The sequence below is a fragment of the Elgaria multicarinata genome, chromosome 6 (assembly GCF_023053635.1).
Source record: "Elgaria multicarinata webbii isolate HBS135686 ecotype San Diego chromosome 6, rElgMul1.1.pri, whole genome shotgun sequence".
In the NCBI taxonomy this organism is placed as follows: Eukaryota; Metazoa; Chordata; class Lepidosauria; order Squamata; family Anguidae; genus Elgaria; species Elgaria multicarinata.
Genome location: NC_086176.1, coordinates 26326527 through 26346352, shown reverse-complemented (window position 1 = coordinate 26346352; position 19826 = coordinate 26326527). Strand labels below are relative to the sequence as shown.

Here is a 19826-nt window from a genome sequence, read left to right as displayed (position 1 = left end):
TGAGCAGCTTGGCAACTTCAGTGATGTGCTGCGCAATTCGATGCACCTTTACTCATAAGTAAGTCGTACTGAAGCCTTAGCTAGACCTAAGGTTTATCCCGGGATCATCCCTGTTCATGTAAATGACACACAGGGGATCCTGGGACGACCCCGGGATAAACTTTAGGTCTAGCTATGGCCAGAGTTTAATGGTCAATTGCAAGCATGCCTAAGACTGCAGCCAGAGTCTAGAATTGCACAGCCAATGAAGTAGGGTGCCTGTTGTAGCTCATTCCATCTCATGTCCACATTACAGTGTGACCGTTTCTTTTTATAAATCTGTATGAAAATCCTCAGAATCTAAGGGAAAGTCAAGTGTAAGTCCTACTTATAGCAGACCCATTGAAATAATGGCTCTTCTCTAAGTAGAACTTACGTTGGATTTTCCCCAATGAATAAAGAATCAGATTTAGATAAATATTTTTGAATATATTTTCTCACCACAGATGCATTGATACATGTATTTTGTATGCATTTCTAAATATGTTTTATTCAAGAAAAAATACACATTTTTAAAATGTATTTTTGGGACATTTTTGAAGCCAAGAATTACACTGCAAAATTCAGAGAAGTGCAAAATGTGAAGGATAGTTATGTTCTGATCCACACATGTTAGTCCAGAAGGGGCAGATCAGGTCAGTTCACATTGAATTCAAGAAGATCGAATTCCTCAAGCACCCCTCTTCAGTGTATATTGCTCCTGAGAATTTCGCTATGGCTTAATGGTCATTGATAGACTTCTCTTCAATGAATTTGCTGAATCCTTTTAAAATCCATATAGTCACCATCACTGCATCTTGTGGCAGTGATTTCTATGTGTACATTAGGCATGGTTTGAAGAAGTCCTTTATTAAAAAGCTGTATGTCAATAGCTTTTTGAAATTCTCCATCCTATTTGTGGGTGGAGAAATCTGGGAATATTTCACCCAATTTCTCCAGTAGAAGAAGAAAGTCTCCAACTATTTTTCAAGTAGCGTGGCCAGCTGTCCTACTTTACTGAGGACAGTCCTCTATATTTGGAGAGCTGGCAGGGGAAAGGTGACCTCTGTTTGATGGGCTGACCACTCCAAGTCTGGTTTAATGTCAAAGAACCCTACGGAGGGAGAGCTACAAGGGCCTTGAAGATGCCCAACAATACTTAGCTCCTGGGCAGGCACAGAGGTCACCTGGTCATTCTTCTCAACCATGGTGATATTTAAATATTTCAATTTAAAGTATAATTATTTCTAAATTTGAGTCTGTGCATATATATTTGTCCATGCAAATGTCATGAAAATTGGTGTCCTCTTTTGTCCTCTTTTTTGTCAATGGGCAAGTGGCCATCTATTCTCATGGGTGGAGTTCATTACTAGCAGTAGTTGTAGTACACAACTTCTTCCTTTTCTGCTAAGGTTTTTGTTGTTATTGCCGGTTCTGCTGCAAGTGGCAGCAGTAGCAACTCAGTTAACAGCCTGTCCGCCATTTTGCATCCTCCACAGACTTAGCATCATTGCTGGGCAGTGTGCGTCTATATGTGTCTGAAATGGTGAACAGTCACACAAAAACTGGTGGAGAATATTCAGAAGACATTCTTCAACTCAGCCTTCTTTTTCTGGAAGGATAAGAGAAATCGCAGAAGTTTTCTCAGTAAAATGTTTTCTGAGAATTTTCGGCTCCACTCTGATTTCTTCCCCTCTTTCAACTCTTCTGTTGTTTATTTCTGTTCATTGTTGCCTTACAGAACGTTGGACAGACAGGACACCTTACAAACAATACAAGCCATTGGGTACTGACTCCAAATCCGCTGAAACAAGGGGACGCTGCTCCCTCAGCAAGGCAGGTGGCCCTAGAGCAACACTATAGACTGGTCAGAAAGCGAGCCTCTGACTAGCCTATGGGGCGGGGGGGGGAGGGGGGAAGAACAAGGCAGGAGATCCCACGCACAAGTACAGGGGAAGTGAACGAAGCCTTACCTTTACAAAGGCTCTCAGCTAACCAGTTAAGTGTCTTGGCAATTGTTGTGTTTAGCAGCAGAGTTGAACAATTAACAGCAAGTGTGGGAGAAAGGATTTGAGGGCAAGACCATTTTACTTCAGTGCAGAGGGTGGGCGTATCGTTTTACAGTATTTATCTCCAGACCATGATGGGTGCCATTCCCCTGCCATTCCAAACCACCCCCACACTTCAGACTCTGCAGAGTAGGTCTCAGTGCTTGGCGTTGATGATATCCACAAATTCAGGCTTGAGGGAGGCGCCACTAACAAGGAAACCATCCAGGTCATGCTGGGAGGCCAGTTCTTTGCAGTTGCCACCAGTGACGGAACCTCCATAGATGATTCGTGTTGATTGTGAAACAGCATCAGACACATGGCTCTTCAGCCAGCCTCTCAACTTCTCATGAACTTCCTGGGCCTGCTGGGGAGTTGCAGTTTTACCAGATCCAATGGCCCAAACTGGTTCATAGGCAAGAACTACTTTGCTCCAGTCTTTCACATTATCAGCGATGGCCTTGGTCTGTTCAAACACCACCTTCTCTGTGATGCCAGCCTCTCGCTCATCCAATTTCTCACCAATGCAAGCAATGACACCAAGACCTTCAGCCAAGGCGTGGGCCACCTTCTGCCCGATGAGCTCATCCGATTCGCCAAAGACATGCCTTCGCTCAGAGTGTCCCAAGATCACCCAGGTGACACCGACATCCTTGATCATGGCTGGGCTGATTTCTCCCGTGAAGGCGCCCTTGGATAACTTGTAACAATTCTGTGCAGCCAGACCAATCTTGGCATCAAGCTTCTGGCGGGCAAAGTCAAGGTAGATGGAGGGGGCACCACAAACCACCTCCGTCTCTGCAGGGATCTTGGTGCCGTTGAGGGTATGGATCAGCTCCCCCAGGCTCTTCTTGTCCCCGTTTCCTGGGTGCCATGATGATGGTGGTGGTGGTGGTGGTGGTGGCGGCGCTGGTGCCCGGGCCGCCGCGTCGCTGGATGCAGAAGAGACTAGAAGGTCAAAGAGCGCAGCCAACTCTTCTGTTGTAAATCTCCAAGAGCTTCTACAATGAAAATCCAAACTCAACCGAAGGTATACCTTGTGACCACAACTATGGTTTTTGAGTCGTCTATGGAAAAGGGGAAAGCTGCTTCTGTGCCATGTTGCTCTTTTCCTCTTGAAAAATGTTTTCTGGGAGTAAAAGAAAATTCCATGAATTGAAGAAAGGAGAACTAAGTATGCATTCCCCACTTAAGTGAGGCAATAGGAAAACTGCTGAGATGCAAGCAAGACAATAACTCAAGGCCTGGATTAATGATCATAGTTCCTGCCCTCCACAGGACTTTTAATATATTCTGCATTAAATACCTCATTTGTCCATCAGTGTAAGTACCTTCCAGATAAGTTAAAGCTTTTGGGGCTAAATTGCTCGCAAGTGAACCTTCTGGCTTAATTTGAAGTTTGCTGCTGAGATAGCCCCGCCGTGACAATAAACACAGTCTGCTTTGTGTACACTCCAGTGGTGGGAAGGCACATCTGGGATTCATCTGGGCATCTGACGTTTGTATCTGGAGGTAACGGTGGGCCCTCCACATGACTCCAGGCTGATTGTAGCTTAGTCTTCATTTATGTTGTTAAGTGTCAACATCTGTCTTTCCAAAGAAAAAGAAAAAGAAAAAGAAAAAGAAGAAAACTCCCCACAGAGGAATTCAATTACTTTTTCATAAATGAACATCGACAACTCATTTTTTCAATAATAAAAAAAGGGTCTATGTATTTGTTGACATGTGGGAAAAATAGCCAAATTTCGAAAGTGGTTAGGGTGTATCTAGAGAACAGGGCCTGCTTTATTAGTAGGCAGAATGAAGCATGTGATTCAGGCAGCAGACACTGGGTGTGCGTGAAGGGTGGCAGCTCCATGGTCATGCCGCCTGAGCTTCCAAACCATTTGCCTCTGCTAGAGGACAGAGCAATATGTACTTCGTAGGCTGCCCTGCACCCCTCAACCTAGCTGGCTGCCCTTAGGTACAGTGGAGAATGCAGTTCTATTGTCCATGTTGAATCATAGAATAGTAGAGTTGGAAGGGGCCTACAAGGCCATCAAGTCCAACTCCCTGCTCAATGCAGGAATCCACCCTAAAGCATCCCTAACAGGTGGTTGTCCAGCTGCCTCTTGAAGGCCTCTAGTGTGGGAGAGCCCACAACCTCCCTAGGTAACTGATTCCATTGTCGTACTGCTCTAACAGTCAGGAAGTTTTTCCTAATGTCCAGCTGGAATCTGGCTTCCTTTAACTTGAGCCCATTATTCTGTGTCCTGCACTCTGAGATGATCGAGAAGAGATCCTGGCCCTCCTCTGTGTGACAACCTTTCAGGTATTTGAAGAGTGCTGTCATGTCTCCCCTCAATCTTCTCTTCTCCAGGCTAAACATGCCCAGTTCTTTCAGTCTCTCCTCACAGGGCTTTGTTTCCAGACCCCTGATCATCCTGGTTGCCCTCCTCTGAACACGCTCCAGCTTGTCTGCGTCCTTCTTGAATTGTGGAGCCTAGAACGGGATGCAATACTCTAGATGAGGCCTAACCAGGGCCGAATAGAGAGGAACCAGTACCTCACGGGATTTGGAAGCTATACTTCTGTTAATGCAGCCCAAAATAGCATTGGCCTTTCTTGCAGCCATATCGCACTGTTGGCTGATATTCAGCTTGCGATCTACAACAATTCCAAGATCCTTCTCATTTGTAGTATTGCTGAGCCAAGTATCCCCCAAGTAAGACTCAACTGCCAGTTCAACCGGCTTCTGCACATGGAGTGCGGGAGGCCATCTTGTCTTTGCTTCAGGTAAAATGTCTTGGTCCGGACCTGATTTCCGAAGGGTTCCAGTATTAGGAGATCCTCACTGAGAAGTTCAGTAGTAATGGTCAGCAAGCACCTCTGAAAGAAAATATGCCCACCGGTACTGATTTTTCTTTGCAATGTACAGATGTAGGGAAGTTTGAGGTGTGTTGTAGGAAGTTCTCTCAGTGCATGTGGAGCAATGTACACAGGTTGGGTGGTGTCAGGCTCCACCCCTGAAACACACACTGCTGTTTAATGTCTGAGGCCAACCTACATGTGTACAAGTGTCTTACATCTACTGTGCCATCTATCTAATTAGCAGCTAATGGCTCCTCCCTCCCTAAGTGGGATTTGTAAATGTGCAATATTTACTTTATGTTCCCTGATATCAATTAATAATTATGCTTTGTATGAGTGCTTTGCCTTGCAGCTCTACATCTCAGAGTGTGACAACGTTAAGAAATTAGTCCCCAGACATTTCCTTTCAATATAGGTTTAATGTCTAATTGTGAAAGCACCAGAAGGCACAGATGACTGACGATGGGACCCAGACATGTTTGTTGCTGAATAGGAAAGGCCATTCTGCGACAGTGAATAATCAAATCTTAGCTATGTGGCAGTATTTATCACCCCTCCACCCCAAAATGTGTGATATTCTGGTGACCAGTTCCTAAGTCCAGTTCACACAAGATCCTACAACTGACCATTTTTTCCTTCAGATTAGCGGACTGTCTTAGAAACACAAGAAATTGTGAATATCCACAAGTCATGGCAGCTTTGTATTTGGTGACATTGGGTTTTGTTTACTTTTTTAAAAAAATTGTAAATCATCTCCATCCAAGGCCTTGGCAATTCTGGCAGAACTCCATTCCACAGGATATCACTTTCATTTGTCAAACTTCACTCTCGTCACAATATTGGGAGCCGTATTGTCATTTATTTCAAAGGTAGCCCAAAGCAAAATTCAAATCAAATGTGATGGTTCTTCCTCAGGTAAAGCAGCTGAGCGATTTTGAAAGGCTTTCAATAAGGCTAGTGAAATGTTTCAGGGGTTTCCTCTAGGGATGTGCTCCGCTTCTAATCGGACCGGCGAATTAGAAGCGGAGCGGGGGGCTTCGCCTGCCCTTAAGGCGGAGGCGAAGAGGATTGGGGGGCCGGCGGAGCGTGGCAAAGAGGATCGAGGTGAAGGCGGATCCTTCGCCTCGATCCGGAGCTCCGCCAGAAAGGTAAGTGGGGTTTACCGGGACCTGCTGTTGTCGCTGTCGCCCATGCGGCGACGGCGGCAGGGCCCGGTAACCCCCCCGCCCTCCTCTCCCTTACCTGCGTCCGTCCGCGGTCCGTCGGCTTCTTCAATTGAGCCCGCGGTTCAACCAGGAAGTCTGGGCTGCTTGCGGCCCAGACTTCCTGGTTGAACCGCGGGCTCAATTGAAGAAGCCGATGGACCGCGGACGGACGCAGGTAAGGCCCCTCTCCCCCTTGGTCCCTTACCGGGCTCTGCTGCCGTCGCCGTCGGCTTGTACCTTGGCGTGCATGTGTATCCCTGGATAAGCTATCATGGTGGCGAGTTTGGGGTTTCTAACGTGCAAATTGACGGAGCTATCGAAAGGGGTGTGAATGGGGTACCCGATTTTCATAAATTCCCCAAAAATCAGGGGATGATGGGACTGCCTTGAGTCTTGGCATGCGTGTGTATCCCTGGATAAGCTATCATGGTGGTGAGTTTGAGGTTTTTAACGTGCAAATTGACAGAGCTATCGAAAGGGGTGTGAATGGGGTGCCAGATTTTCATAAATTCCCCAAAAATCAGGGGATGATGGGATTGCCTTGAGTCTTGGCGTGCATGTGTATACTCCCATGAGGTGTCATGGTGCCAAACTTGAGGTTTCTAACTTTAACAGAAAAAAAGTTGTATACTTTTTTAGCTTAATGCAAGCCTATGGGTGGGGAAACGGAGTTCCGATCCGGATCCGGAGCTCCGCAGTGGAGCAGAGCGGGGGCGGGGCGGAGCGGCCTGATCCACAAATCGCGGATCTGGAAGAGAAGCGGAGCGGGGGGTCCGTGCACACCCCTAGTTTCCTCTAACTCTGTTCATTGTTACCAGATTTCAAGTATACGGTAATTTCTTGCAAATTAGGGGGTTCCTCCTCAGGTAAATCATCGGAGGAATTACTAGACTCCTGTTCAGGAAACAGCAAGTGTCCCTGTTTATTAGCCTTTGTTTCTTATGAGGTCAACATCATATACACATATGCAACTTACCTACGAAACGGGCAAGATTACTCTTTTTTATAGATATGGAAAGAAACTTAGAGAATTGAAACTAGCTTCATATTTCTGTACAGGGCTCTTTGTCATGAAAACAATAGAGAAGCTATTCCTTATCATATAGACAGACAGATAGATATGCATAGCTACACACACAGTGAGAGGGGGGGGGAATACATCTATTTATTATTTATTACATTTCTATCCCAGCTTTTTTCTTCAAGGAACCCCAAGGCTGCATACATAATCTTCCTCCTCTCCATTTTTTCCTCATCACAACAACCCTGTGAGGTAGGTTGGGCTGAGAGTCTGTGACTGGCCCAAAGTCACCTAGTGAGCTTCCATGGCTGAATGCAGGGCTGGTGCCAGGCTTTTTTGTGCCCTAGGCAAGGTGAGCTGCTTTCACCGCCCACCCCACCCCACCCCACCCTATCCCCCACCACCCCAGGTAGGCGGAGACAGGTTACCTGTCCCTCGCCTGAAGTCCTCCTGGCTTGGCGGGACGCTGCGGTGGGGTGGGTGGGTGGGCAGCTCCACTTCCATCAGTTCGCCCCCCCCCCCCAGCATCCCAGCTTGGCTTTGGCTGGGAGGGCCCAGCCGAAGCCAAGCCAGGAAGCTGGGGGAGGGCAGTCAGACGGCTCCACATTCTGACTTTCGGCATGCGCCGGAAGTCAGAACGTGGAGCCGTTCCTTCTCCCCCCTTCAGCGTCCCAGCTTGGCTTTGGCTGGGAGTGCCCAATCGAAACCAAGCTGGGAAGCTGGGGGAGGGCAGTCAGACGGCACCACGTTCTGACTTCTGGCGCGTGCTGGAAGTCAGAACGTGGACCCGTTCCTCGTCGCCCCCCCCAGCATCCCGGCTTGGCTTTGGCTGGGAGCACCCAGCTGAAACCAAGCCAGGACGCTGGGGGAGGGAGGTCAGACGGCTCCACGTTCTGAAGTCAGAATGTGGAGCCCCCCTCCCCCCAGTGTCCCGGGTTGGCTTAGGCTGCTGGGCCAAGCCCAGGACGCTGGATGGGGTGGGGTGGAAGGCTTCGGAACGGCTTGCCTGGAAGCTGCCCTCACTCGGGCAGAGTGGCTCTGGCTTATACAGGTGCTGACAAGAGGAAAGTCAGGACAGAATGGATTAGCTATTAGTATCTAGTTTAGGGAATTGGCATATTATTTGAAGAAGGGATTCTCCACGTGACAAAGAAATTAACAATGCTGCCAATAATTGCATATATGAATTACCATCTCTAATGTGAATTTCAATTAGGAAGATTTGACCTAGTTAAACCTCAAATGATTGCCAATATCAGCTCATTACTATCCCTTCTCTTTATTTTTAAAAGGCATTCGTGAAACCTCTAAGATAGCTCACGCATCAGCTTTCTTCTCCACATTTACCCTTATGTCTTGCACAACATCCCACCCGCCTTCCTTTCTGTCTCACCCCCAAACCTTCCAACAATTCTTGGCCTGTTCCTGTCAGTCCTGATGATCCTGCAGCACTTCCAGCCATATAAGGAAGCCAGCCACTTGATGCCATACAGCTTTCAGAAATCCCTTTCTGTTGAAGCCAAGGTTATCTCACAATCTAGGGCAGCCTTATCTAAACTTCCAGCCAGATGTTTTGGATGACAACTCTCAGCATTTAAGAACATAAGAAGAGCCCTGCTGGATCAGACGAAGGGTCCATCTAGTTCAGCACTCTGTTCACACAATGGCTAACCAGCTGTCGACCAGGAACCAGCAAGGCAGGACAGGGTGAAACAGCACTCTCCAGCCCATGTTCCCCAGCAACTGGTGCACACCGGCTTATTGCCTTGAATACTGGAGATAGCACACAGCCATCAGGGCTAGTAGCCATTGACAGCCTTCTCCTCCAGGAATTTATCCAACCTCCCTTTAAAGCCATCCAAATTGGTGGCCATCACTACATCTTGTGGTAGTGAGTTCCATAGTGTAACTATGCTCTGTGAAGAAATACTTCCTTTTATTTGTCCTGAATCTCCCACCAATCAGCTTCATGGGATGACCCCGGGTTGGGACTTGAAATCCAAAACATCTGAAAGGCATCAGTAGGGATGAACAGATTTTTTGTAAAATTCATTCCACCTGTGTTTTGCAGATTGTCAGGTTGCTTGTGTTTTGTCATCCACTCATTGACAGAATCAGATTTTTTTTTCAATTTCCCAAATTTGTGCAAATTTGCATTTGTCCAAACCTGCACTTGCAAAAATGCTCAGATCAATCCAAAATGTGCATTTTCATGCTTTAGCCTATGTGAGGAAATGTGCCTTTTCAGCCAGTGTGTTTTCATTTTATGTATTTTTCTATGACAAAATTTGCGTAAAATTCCAGAAAGTAAAAAACCCAAAACCAACAATGTTCTGCAGGTCCACAGAATCCATGTGACTTTGAAAAAGCTGGTCTACTGCAGAATCTGTGTGTCCAATTCATAGAAATCCAAACTCATTTCATTCCGTTGCAGATTTCTCTGTCATCTCTAGGTTGGGGAAGGCTGCTGTAGTGTTACCAAGGGCCTTGCTAGACCAGGGGTTAGCATGGTGCGAGGCCTGTGCTTGTCCCTGTGCATCCAGATGACGCAGAGGGGGAGCCGCCCTGGCACCGTGCTAACGGGAACCACTTGTAGCGCGGTTCCTCCCGCGGTCCCGGCCTCAGGTCGGGCTGAGGCTGGGACTGCGGGTGTGTAGCCAGGTCCGCCGCTTTTCTTGGCTACCAGATTTACTCCCAAGTGGCCGGGAAAAGCAGCGGATGGGCCGCAGCGCTCCACAAGACTGCTGCAGTCATCAGGGCTATGGTGGGGACATGGGGCGGGGGGCAGGAAATGGAGGCCGGGGATATTGGGGGGGAATCACAGCCCAGGGGACATGGGGATGGAATTGCGGGCGGGGGGAATTTTGGGCAGGGGAAGGAGAACAGGGCCGGGGGGGCAGGCAGGGGAATCAGACATCGCGGGCGGGGTGGGTGGGCAGGGGAAGGAGAACTGGGCCGGGGGCGGGGGAGATCATGGATGGGGGGGGGAAAGGAGAATTAAAAACAAAACAAAAAAACCCTACTTACCTTTCCTGCCTCTTGCTGCTTTAAAAATTTTAAAAAATGGCGGCCACAACAGCTCTCCTCTAGAGCTCGTCGTGTTATTCATAACGCAAAGTCTCCCCTCCTCTCTCTCGGATTCTCACTTAGGTCTAGCGAGGCCCCAAGTGGCAAATGTTGAGGTCCTTTCACAATATGGTGTTTCACATGGTGATCACCCTAAACCACTGCAGCCATCATGGAGGGCATAATGGGAGCAAACAGGTATCCTTTCCCTAACCATGAAGAATCATGGGTGCTACCAAAACATTTGGAGTTCTTCGGCTTATCCCTTAAAATGATCTCCTTTGCACTGCTTTAGATCTTGGATCTGAACCTCTGGATCCAAGATTGAGATCTCCTCTACCCATTTCTCTCCCGACCTCACTACAATATCCCAGAGACATATAAAATGGTAGCCATATGGATATGAAGATGGCAGTGTCACTCTTTAAAACCGTCACAGCATTTTAAATGTATGAATAGAAACACTATGTGCTCATGTACCATGCACTTAACATGGTGGGTGGTGGGGACACCAAAGAAGGCTCCAGGGCTTCTGGACTTCAGCTCCATGGGTGCTGGGAATTATGGGAGTTGCAGTCCAACACTTCTAGAGAGAATCAGGTTGAGGAAAAGATCACGATCCATCACTGTAGTGCAAAATGTGTATTCAGAAAGGCACTGTCTGGCAAAGATTATTGGACACTGATGGTGCCAAAGCAAATCTGCACAGCACTTAGACTAAAGTAGGGATGTCACAGGTGCTCAGCTGTGTCTGAGAGTCTGATGGACTCTCCTGCCTTCCCGGAACCAGTTGGGTGCCTGTGGCACGCTTGCAGATCTGCGCTCCAAGCGCCCGTGAGGACTGATGAGTGCTTGGCAGCCATCCACCCTCAGCCAGAGCCTCTAGTGTGCCCACAGGTACTTCTTCACAGAGCACATAGTTAAATTATGGAACTCACTACCACAAGATGTAGTGATGGCCAGTTTGGATGGCTTTAAAAGGGGGTTGGATAAATTACTGGAGGAGAAGGCTATCAATGGCTACTAGACCTGATGGTTGTGTGCTATCTCCAGTATTCAAGGCAGTAAGCCTGTGTGCACCAGTTGCTGGGGAACATGGGTGGGAGGATGCTGTTGCACCATGTCCTGCTTTGTTGGTCCCTGGTTGATAGCTGGTTGGCCACTGTGTGAACAGAGTGCTGGACTAGATGGACCCTTGGTCTAATCCAGCACAGCTCTTCTTATGTTCTTATATTCACAATGGAGGCTCTGGAAATTACACATGTCCACCCTGTTGCATAAATGGCAGCTGTAAAGGCCTCGTTTACACAATGGGGGTAATGCGCATTGTCACGAGCCTCCATTGTTGCGCACAATGGAGGTTCTGATAATCGTGTATTTCCTCTGTTCGTGCCATTACTCTTGCATAAACGGGGCCTTTACAGCTACCATTGATGCAATGGGGGAATGAGTCATTTCTGGAGCGAGGCTGGTCCTTGCCAAGCACTTGTCGGTCCTTGCCAAGCCTCAAAGGAAGCTCGTGTGGCCCAACAAGTAGGGGACAGATGGCGCTGTTGGTAGGGCGAGCATCAGATGCATCATAAGCAGGTGAGTTCAGCCATCCCTAGACTGAAGTAGTCTCCCCCAACCTGGTGCCCTTCAGTCATGCTGGCTGGGGATGCTGGAATTTATAATCCAGCATATCTGGATGGCACCAGGTTGGGGAAGGCTGAAGAAATAAGCAAATAGAAGAAAAGCAAATGATTTTGTGCTGGCAGAACTGAGCATCAATGAATATATATCTCCTTCTCACCATTCATTTTGTAGAGCTTCTAACCTGACACTCAAGCCTTCACGTTATTTTGGGCTTCTTTCAAGGGCCTCTTCCAAACACAATGGAAACAAATACTTGACCCGTACTTCCAGTCCTCCAAGAGCTGAGAATGGCATAACACATAACACGCCCCTTTAAATCAGACCGTAGCTTGCTTAGTGCGGCAATTTGCACCACCTTAACAAAGCCTAGACTGACTCGAGCCTCAGTTTCTGATGCTCAGCTTCCTGTTCTTTGATACGCCGAGTGAAAATCGACATGTAAACAATGAAATCAGATACTTTCAGTCCTCACAAATGAGGCCGTTTGCAGTCCGTACAGGACAGAGCTGGCATTGACAGTGACTTAATTATGAAAGGAAACATGGAGACAGCCTGATTCAATGCAGTCAACGGTTTCAAAGTGGAGCAGAATTTTGTGCGATTAAGGAACAGTAGATTTGGCAGCAGGTATCAAATAAGGAGGATAAGCATGCTTTTTTCGGTGCTTGCCTTGTGGGCTGCCATCCAAACCCAGAAACGTAATGTCCTTGGAACTTCCCCAAATCACTATCAGCTCCCCCTCTGGCGATACCTTTCAAACATGGCTTGGGAAGAAATGGGCATTAAATGAGAATTGCTATGGGTCTTTTGGTCACATTCATTTGATTTCTTGCTTGCGTGGGGCTGATGTTTCAAATATTTTCTTTGCAGCCAGTTGCAATGGTTGACATGACCCAGGCCTTGGACAACACTCTCAGGGCCAACAAAGCTATGCAGAAATACAGGTTCATAGCAGTCCCCAAAGCCCCTGCCTGGTCCAAGGCTGCCCAAAGCTGTCAGACGGCGAAGAATTTGGTTTTGTGAATTGACCCTCTAGCCCAGGCACGGGGAACCATTTTCAGTCCAACAGCCAAGTTGGGGACCATATGACATCAGTGGGTGGGACAACCACACAATGTGGGTGGATCCACTGCTAGGATGTGCCCACTCACATTTTCACGCAAACCCATTAACCCTATCCACATCCCCACTCCAATCACACAGGCACACACATCATCCTCACACATACCAGCCCCATTGAAACACACACCGCATCTGTTAAAAATTCATTTCAGTTCATTTTTGATCAGGATTTACCCAGTTCACACTTCCTAGACTAAATGTGGACTTGGATGCAATCTGCAGTTAAAGTCCACAAGTTTCTGAGTTGTGCGATACGAGGACCGACAACAATGTGTTTGAAAAAAATGCACGTGGAAAAATGCATATGTTTGAAAAATGAATACAAATACATTTTAATCAACAGAAGAAGGATGCACACATTTGAAAGATGCACACCATTGATGCATACATTTGAAGAAATATGCATGAAAATATGCATGGATTTGTATGCAGTTAGACAAACACCCCACAAAGGATTCGAGTCAGAATGAGCTTTGAGATGGAATTTAGAGAACTTTGGTGAGTTCATGTTTCACTGAAACACACACACACACACACACACACACACACACACACACACACACACACACACACATCAGGTGTGAGGGGCATTTTTGGTATAATGGAATTCTGCCCAACTTGCAGAGAGAGGTGGCTGAATTCAAGAGGTGGTGCCCTGTCAAAATCTAGTGATATGGTGGCAGAAGCAATTTTGTACAAAGAACTTCTTGGTTCATTGCCCCATCTGAGAAACATGAATATTACATGATTTCCCTGTATTGTTGTCTAGAGGCCTCTTAGATTTAGGATTCTGCTGACTTAAGTCTAAAATTGGGATGAACCATCTTGGCAACAGAGCATAAGGTACCCAGCAGCTATAATTAGATCAAGAAACTAAATCATGCAATCAGCATAAAGCTGATGAGAAAAGCAATATGTTTATGCGGCTGGGATGAAGATACACACCACATCCATCTTTTTTCAGTGAATCATTGCTGCACAAATCAAACAGGAAGGGAGCTCACTAGTGGCCTTCCCTCATTGCTTTAATTATTCAAAGCAATTTCTTTCTACCTTCATTTTGACTCATTCAGCAGAGACAAACATCTTCTTTCTACTGCGGACAATGTCTTGTGATTACATCTAGTAAATCCCAGGCACAAATTTCAGTAACAGTACATATGAGAGTATTAAAATGGTCTGCACGTTGGCAGTGAAATATGTGCCCTTTAAAACTAATATCAATTGTCACAAGTAGCCTGGGAAATTAGGGAGCTGGCTGATACATGGAATCACATTGGTTGATTACTCAGCACGCCATGAGTCACACCTGAATGTGTTGATGGTTCCACTGAAAAACATTGTGCCTTAAGTAATATTCAGTGATACAAAGGTGTTTTCTGTGATGTTTGATCTGGGATGGCCTATATGCACAAATGCAAGTTGTCGCTTGACGTAGTGGTCATCGAGTTATGAAAACACATGTGGAAACCAGCCCTAGCACAAGAAACCAAGTAGGTAAACTACCATGTAGGATAGATAATCAGTCCTTTTATACACATGAAGCATATTTTATTCCTATGTTCTTCACACTGTGTTCCAAGGAATCCTGGATTCCTTGTAAGCTTATCAAAGATTCCTCAATAGGGAAGGCAGTAAGAGTGGGTAAGTTTCTTTAAAACAAAGGAACAAACAAAGAGACAATCTTTTGTTTATTATATTTTTATTTCATGCTTCAAGACATTCAGAATGGTGTATATGGTTCACCTCTGCTCTGTTTTATTCTCAAAATAGCCCTGTGAGGCAGGTTATGCTGGAAAAAAGGGAAGAGAGAGCAGGAGAGAATGAGACCAACTACCCTATTTCTTCGATTTTAAGACACACTTTCCCCCCCATATAAACATCTCTAAAAATGGGGTGCGTCTTAGAATCGCGGGTCTGTCTTAGGGTTTTTTTTTCTGTTGGTGGTACTGAAATTAGTGTGCATCTTACAATCGATGGCGTCTTACAATTGAAAAAATACGGTACTATGAAGTCACCCAGTGATCTTTATGATTGAATGAAGATTTGAACACAGAGCTTCCTTGTCCCAGTCAAAACACTGGGACCTCGGGGTGGAGAACTACAGGCCCATAAGCCAAATTTGGCCTGACAGGCTGGCACATTTGGGATGGCACCTTAGTCCACTCCTCCAACTGATGCCTTGTTCTGAGAGCTAGCTTCGCTCTACCCAGGTTTTCCCCAGCTAGAAAAAACCTGTGTAGAGCAACACAGGTACATTGGCTGGGAATGCAATGACATCCGGGGTAGGGTGACCATATGAAAAGGAGCTGCAGCTTTAACTGTTGTGATGAAGAGGGAATTTCAGCAGGTGCTGCATGCACACCAATGACCCCTGCTGAAATTCCCTTTTCAACACAACTGTTAAAGATACGGGATCCCTGTCCTCCTTGCCATATGGTCACCCTAATCAGGGGGCAGGATTCTGCTCCTGACATCATGGACAGGGGGACCTTCGATATCATCTGGCCCATGAGGTTTGGGGCAGCAATCCATCTCCCAGATTCAAAAGGATTCCCTGCTCCTATTCTGACCACTAGACAACCTTGTGAGGATCATCACCTCCTATTTGAGAGACAACATTGTGTTTTCTAGTTTACAGTCATAATTGACAACAATGAAACCTAGCAGACCTGCCCAGCACCCCATGTCAGCTGAGTCTGCTGGCTCCCAGAATTCTCTGAGGTCATGCAGAAGAAGTTCCTGAGCACCTCTGTTCAGAGGGAGTCTTCTGAAGGTAAAAAGTTTGAATGCCACTGTTCTATTCTGCTAAGATACAGCTCCTCCCCCTGGTAGCTGGTAGCTAAGCCAGGAAGGAGGAACGTCAATGGCCAGGTGCATTCATTTAATGTTATATCTGTAGGAGCATATGGAACTGCCTTATGCCCAATCAACCCATTGGTCCACCCATGCCATTAGCAGACTCCAGCCAGAACATAGGAAGCTGCCTTAGACTGAGGCCTTAGCTAGACCTAAGGTTTATCCCTGGATCGTCCAGGGGTCACATCTGTTCATCTAGGTGACACACAGGGGATCCAGTGCTCAGGCAGGGGCGAACCTTGGATGATCCCAGGATAAACTGTAGGTCTAGCTGTGGCCTGAGCATTGGTCTCTAGACCAGTATTGATAACACTGACTGGCTGAGGTTCTCCAGGGTTCCGGTCCTGAAATTTTTCCTGCCCTACTTGGAGATGCTGTGGATCAAATATGGGGCCTCCTGCATGCAAAGCTCCACTCTAAGCTACGCCTCCTCCCTGGCTCTCCATGGTCTTCAGTCAAGGGGCAGATCCACACAGAGGCTTCGGGACGCCCTGAAGGCGCTTTAGGGTGCCCCGAAATTGATGATGTACACCCTACCTTAACTGTTCCAAGAAGAGGCGGAGGAGGAGGAGGAGGAGGAGGAGGCCCCGCATCGCCCATCGCGGGGACGGGATGAAGAGTTGCTGCGTCCGGCGGCCTCGCCGGGGAATCAGCTGCCGCCCACCTACCCGCCGACCTCCTTTTGCCGGTGAAAGAGCCACCCAGGTCATAGAGCTCGGCAGAAGAAGCCGGCGGCGGCTGCCCACTGTTTGGGAGAGGAGGGTTGTAAGCAGATGCAATAGACCTTAGAGGAACAGAGTGTTTTCTATGGGCCTGGCCCCTTCTGACTCTTGCCCCAGCTTCTTTTCCATGGATCTACTTAGTAGCATATTTTAAAATTTTATTTCAGCAGTTGGCAAACTCTGTCATGTCTGGTCAGGCTGTGTGTACATTCGATTGGGATGACAGGGATAGGGGGTTGTGTGTCCTCTTTTAAGGAGGATAGTCCTCTGAAGGCATCCTCTATCTGAAGGGTTGTCTAAATCTAGTCTGGTTTAAAGATAAAAAGCTATCAGAAGGGAGAGCAGCCGGAGCTCTGAACATTGCCCACTCAACAGGTAGCACCCAGTAGAGCCTGCTGGTTCCAATTTCAGTGGAGCTGTGAATCCATTCTGGGTTTCAGTCACAACAAGCCAGAACTCTAAAAGAGCTTTCTAAGGTGCTAGCCCATTTTTGGTAATAAGGTTCAACATTTTGGATAGCTCCATTAGCTATCCAGAATGGATTTACAGCCCCACCAAAATCAGAGCCACCAGCCTCCACTGTTAGCAGCTAGGCAGCAGACGTAACAGGCAGACATGAAGGTCACCATGTCACAGTCTATTTAAATTACAATAATAATTTCTAAATTTGCATTTATACATGCAAAACAGCATATGCAAATTTTATGCAAAATCGAGGTCCTCTTTTGGGGGGCACACTTTCTCTTTTGGGTGAGATGTATAAATGGTCATTCTAGACTGGTGGAAGGGACGGTTGAAGTATCCCTCAGATTATATTGCCTCACAGAGGCCTACTTGCATTAGGATGACCATATGAAAAGGAGGACTGGGCTCCTGTATCTTTAACAGTTGCACAGAAAAGGGAATTTCAGCAGGTGTCATTTGTATGCATGCAGCACTTGGTGAAATTCCCTCTTCATCACAACAGTTAAAGCTGCAGGAGCAGGGCATGGCACCTACAGCTTTAACTGGTGTGATGAAGAGGAAATTTCACCAGGTTCTCCATATATACAAATGACACCTGCTGAAATTCCCTTTTCAATACAACTGTTAAAGACACAGGAGCCCTGTCCTCCTTTTCATATGTCCACCCTAACTTGCATAGACATGTGGGCTCTAGTTAATACGGAAGGCTTTCAGTTTTACCCACATGAGGTAAAGGAATCCTGTTCCTTCACCTCACTGCACGTAAAACCTGCATTGTGAAGCTTGGTGTGAGCCAAACTTCTATGACCTCTAACCATTCCCAGAACAGCCATTCCCAAGATCTCTTGTAGAGAGATCACAAGAGCAAAACCACTTTAACTGTGTAATGTATACATGACCTTGAGTTGTCGTTTGATATTCGTGGTTCTTGCGTGGGCTTTATTGGGACTGTTGATAGCACACGGCTGTTAACCTTCAACCCTGTCAGTAAGGCGGCTTTCATGAGCATTGAGTTCCCTTTGAAATACAGCACCCCAGAGATGTGCCTAATGAATATATCTGTATACTTTTAAGAAGCCATATGTTATATGCAGTGATATATAAAAATGTGTATACATGAGAGAGATTATTAAGCAGAGTCTGTTTTATGACTTCAAATATTTTCCATATGTTATCACATACTCCAGACAGTATACCACTCTCATAAAATTAGGTTTCATTTTAAAAGGATACGTTTGTTATTCTTTTTAACCAGAAGTTATAAATGTATATTCTTTCCAGTTTAACAAATAATAATAATAATAATAATAATAATAATAATAATATAACCCAAATCTGTATCTTCACAGATCCACACAGAAAGAAACATGGCACCAGAATGCCAGAAATTTTGGGTTTTGGGGGGGACAAAGATCCCAGTCACAATTCTCCACCCCTGGAGAGATATTTTTTTTTAATGTTTGGGATTAAGTGAACTGAAGATTGGAAAAATGAGAAACAGAGAAAGCAAAATTGTTAGATTCATCCATCTCCAATGTGGAACCAATGGGAGGTTGTTTATATATATATATATATATATATATATATATATATATATATATATTAAATGACAAACTGGCAGGAAAAATTATTATTATTATTATTATTATTATTATTTATTTATATAGCACCATCAATGTACATGGTGCTGTACAGAGTAAAACAGTAAATAGCAAGACCCTGCTGCATAGGCTTACATTCTAATAAAGAGGGGTGAGGGAGAAAAAGAACTGGCAGGTTTTAGGAAATGGCCATTCCTCCACCACCTCACCTTAATTTAGGATTGTTCTGTAAATGGAAGTATCCAGTCTGAAATGATGCCTTGGAGGACATCCAAGGAGGGCAGAAAGGAGGAGCCTGAGAACTACAGACCATTCAGTTTGACATCAATCCCTGGAATTTTTTGGAGCAGATTATAAAGAAGTCAGTCTGTAAACACCTTGAAAACAAAGCAGTGATTATTACTAGAAGGCAACATGGATTTGTCAAGAACAAATCCTGCCAGGCTAATCTGATCTCGTTTTTTTGATCAGGTAACCTCCCTTGTGGACTGTGGGAATGCTGTGGACATAATATATATTGATTTCAGCAAAGCTTTTGATGAAGTGCCCCATGATATTCTGATTATCAAACTAACTAAAAGTGCACTAGATGGAACAACTGTTAGGTGGATCCAGAGTTGGCTACAGAATCAGACTCAAAGAATACTAATCAATGGTGCCTTCTCAAACTGGGAGAGGTAACCAGCAGGGTACCACAAGGCTAAGTCCTGGGCCCAGTGCTTTACCACATTTTTATTAATGACATGGACAAGGAGGTGCAGGGAAAGCTTATTAAATTTGCAGATGACACAAAATTGGTTGGGATAGCTAATACCCTGGAAGACAGAAGCAAACTTCAAAGTGATCTCGATAGGCTGGAGCGCTGGGCTGAAAACAACAGAATGGAATTTAATAGGGATAAATGCCAAATTCTACACCTAGGAAAAAGAAACCAAATGCACAGTTACAAGATGGGGGATACTTGCTCAACAAACGAGAAGGATCTTGGAATTGCTCAACAAACTTGCTCAACAAATGAGAAGGACCTTGGAATTATTGTTGATCACAAGCTGAATATGAGCCAGCAGTGTGATGTACCTGCAAAAAAAAAAAAGAAAAAAAAAAGAAAATGCCATTTTGGGTTGCATTAATAGAAGTATAGCTTTCAAATTGCATGAGGCACTGGTTCTCCTCTATTTGGTACTGGTTAGACCTCATCATAGATAGGTCTATCT

At 45.9% G+C, this 19826-nt stretch overlaps 1 protein-coding gene across 1 annotated transcript; it reads right to left on the bottom strand.

Moving 5' to 3' along the window:
* Positions 1–2087: 2087 nt before the first annotated feature.
* LOC134400169 (triosephosphate isomerase-like) lies at positions 2088–12281 on the bottom strand. The gene is made up of 2 exons (XM_063128461.1): positions 12220–12281; positions 2088–3067 (listed from the first exon to the last, which is right to left on the bottom strand). Exons 1-2 carry the CDS (start codon positions 12279–12281, stop codon positions 2224–2226), a joined length of 906 nt encoding a protein of 301 aa, XP_062984531.1. The 3' UTR covers positions 2088–2223.
* Between the last annotated feature and the right edge of the window lie 7545 nt (positions 12282–19826).